General features: G+C 47.7%; 1 protein-coding gene across 1 annotated transcript; it reads right to left on the bottom strand.

Annotated features, from left to right (window-relative positions):
* Window positions 1-111: 111 nt before the first annotated feature.
* Pmar_PMAR008219 (hypothetical protein) lies at window positions 112-523 on the bottom strand (the record flags this gene model as incomplete). Its single annotated transcript, XM_002778421.1, has 1 exon — window positions 112-523. A coding segment is annotated over one exon (412 nt), but the record flags the coding sequence as incomplete, so codon positions are not given.
* Between the last annotated feature and the right edge of the window lie 1,233 nt (window positions 524-1,756).

Genomic DNA, 1,756 nt, shown 5'->3' on the forward strand with positions numbered 1-1,756 from the left:
AGACCTCGAGGGCGATATCAGACAATTCACCCACCCAGAACAAGGCGCCGCTACCGTTCGGGCCGTCTCCCTTCGGAACAGAACCCAAACGTCCACTGCAGCTGCTCTCACCCATCGATAAACCGGCTTCATTCATAACACCATAAGCGGCATCCCAATACCCGTAAGTCGTCCCTTCCGGCATGTCAATGTAACCGATAGGTACACTCGGCTTTTGGTCGGGAGAGGTGGGAGCATAACTCGGGGCTCGAGAGGCATCAACAATTCTCGGGTAGTTTTGAAACTGTTTGTAGACAGCCCTCTTCTCACCAGGTCCATAAGTCTTCGGAGGAACATAAACCATTCGGAAGTCGAGAGGACTTCCATCAGCGCTTGTCGCAGCAATGCACCCACCATCAGCGGTAGCGGCACAATCAACAGCAGTAGCTGTACAGTGATCATGATCTAGACGATCACGAGGTGCAGACAGGACGGCTCTACTCAAGCCAACCGAGGCCAAGAGGACCAAGACGAATGAAAGCATTCCTACACAATCAATGAAAAAACTGATTGAAGAGCATTGAAGATCTCATTTGACGATGAGTTTTGTTGACTGACTGACAGCCCCTGGTATCCTCGAGGCTAGCCGTGGCTACGATACAGCAAGCTTTGCGCCGGGGGACAGAGGACGACGCCCATTCAGGATCGTGAATGTGCCCTTAACAAAAGTGGATATTTCATTGTGATAAGGGGCGCAATCCCTGATACCAGTATAACAGAGATTGTAATCCCAGTCATTCGATGGTCATTCTTGTCAACGCGAAACCTTATCCTGTGAAACAGCATCAGTCTGATCAGCGGAAACACTCATGAGACATTTCAAACTTGCTTAACATGGTACTCATAATAGCCCTCTCACAGTGAATATGTAAGAAATACTCCAACTTTAATGGGCGAACACTTTTATGTTGAGGCCAGTGATTCCTCTGGTAGCCTTGTATGCGATAACATTAACCCTGGAAGGCTTCCAGTGGGAGCTGACCTAATGAAATGGCGAAGTGACAGAGTGGAAGAGGATTCCTCGTTCATGACGATAATCTTCCAGTGTCCTCGCAAGTAATCTCTCATACGTTCCCCTCGTCATTCCAATAACTTTGCTCTATTGCACCTCAAGACTATCAAATATTCACTGGTCTATATCAGTCGACTGTGCAACCCTCTACCCCATACACTAACGGACCCAACAAGCCAGATATGGAGATTACTAAATTGTCAGAACATCCTGGGTGTAAGACTCTACTACTTCAAGAGTTGAGTTAAGAGATATGAGATTAAAATGAAAAGTTGAACCATTAGTTGAACGTAAACTACTCAGCATTAACCTTGCTAGCGAGAGATCAGATACATTCACATGGAATACTCTCCCAAAGCTGACGCGCTTCAGAGCCCCCGCTCAAACGCCTATCGCTTTGACAGAAACTAGGAGTACTCCAATACTTACAATAGGATCCGGGCATGATAGAATCGCAGTAAGCATCACCAACAGGACACTCCGAAACGCTGGAAGTAGTTGTAGATGGTGAAGCTGTAGTCGGAGGAGTTGTAGTCGTAGTCGGAGGAGTTGTGGTCGTAGTCGGAGGAGTTGTGGTCGTAGTCGGAGGAGTCGAAGGACAATCACATGGGATACTCTCCCACAGCTGACGCGTCTCAGAATCCTCTATCAAACGTCGATCGCTCTGGCAGTAACTAGGAGTACTCCAGTACTTGCAATAGGATC

Source organism: Perkinsus marinus (assembly GCF_000006405.1).
Source record: "Perkinsus marinus ATCC 50983 genomic scaffold scf_1104296949576, whole genome shotgun sequence".
In the NCBI taxonomy this organism is placed as follows: domain Eukaryota; phylum Perkinsozoa; order Perkinsida; family Perkinsidae; genus Perkinsus; species Perkinsus marinus.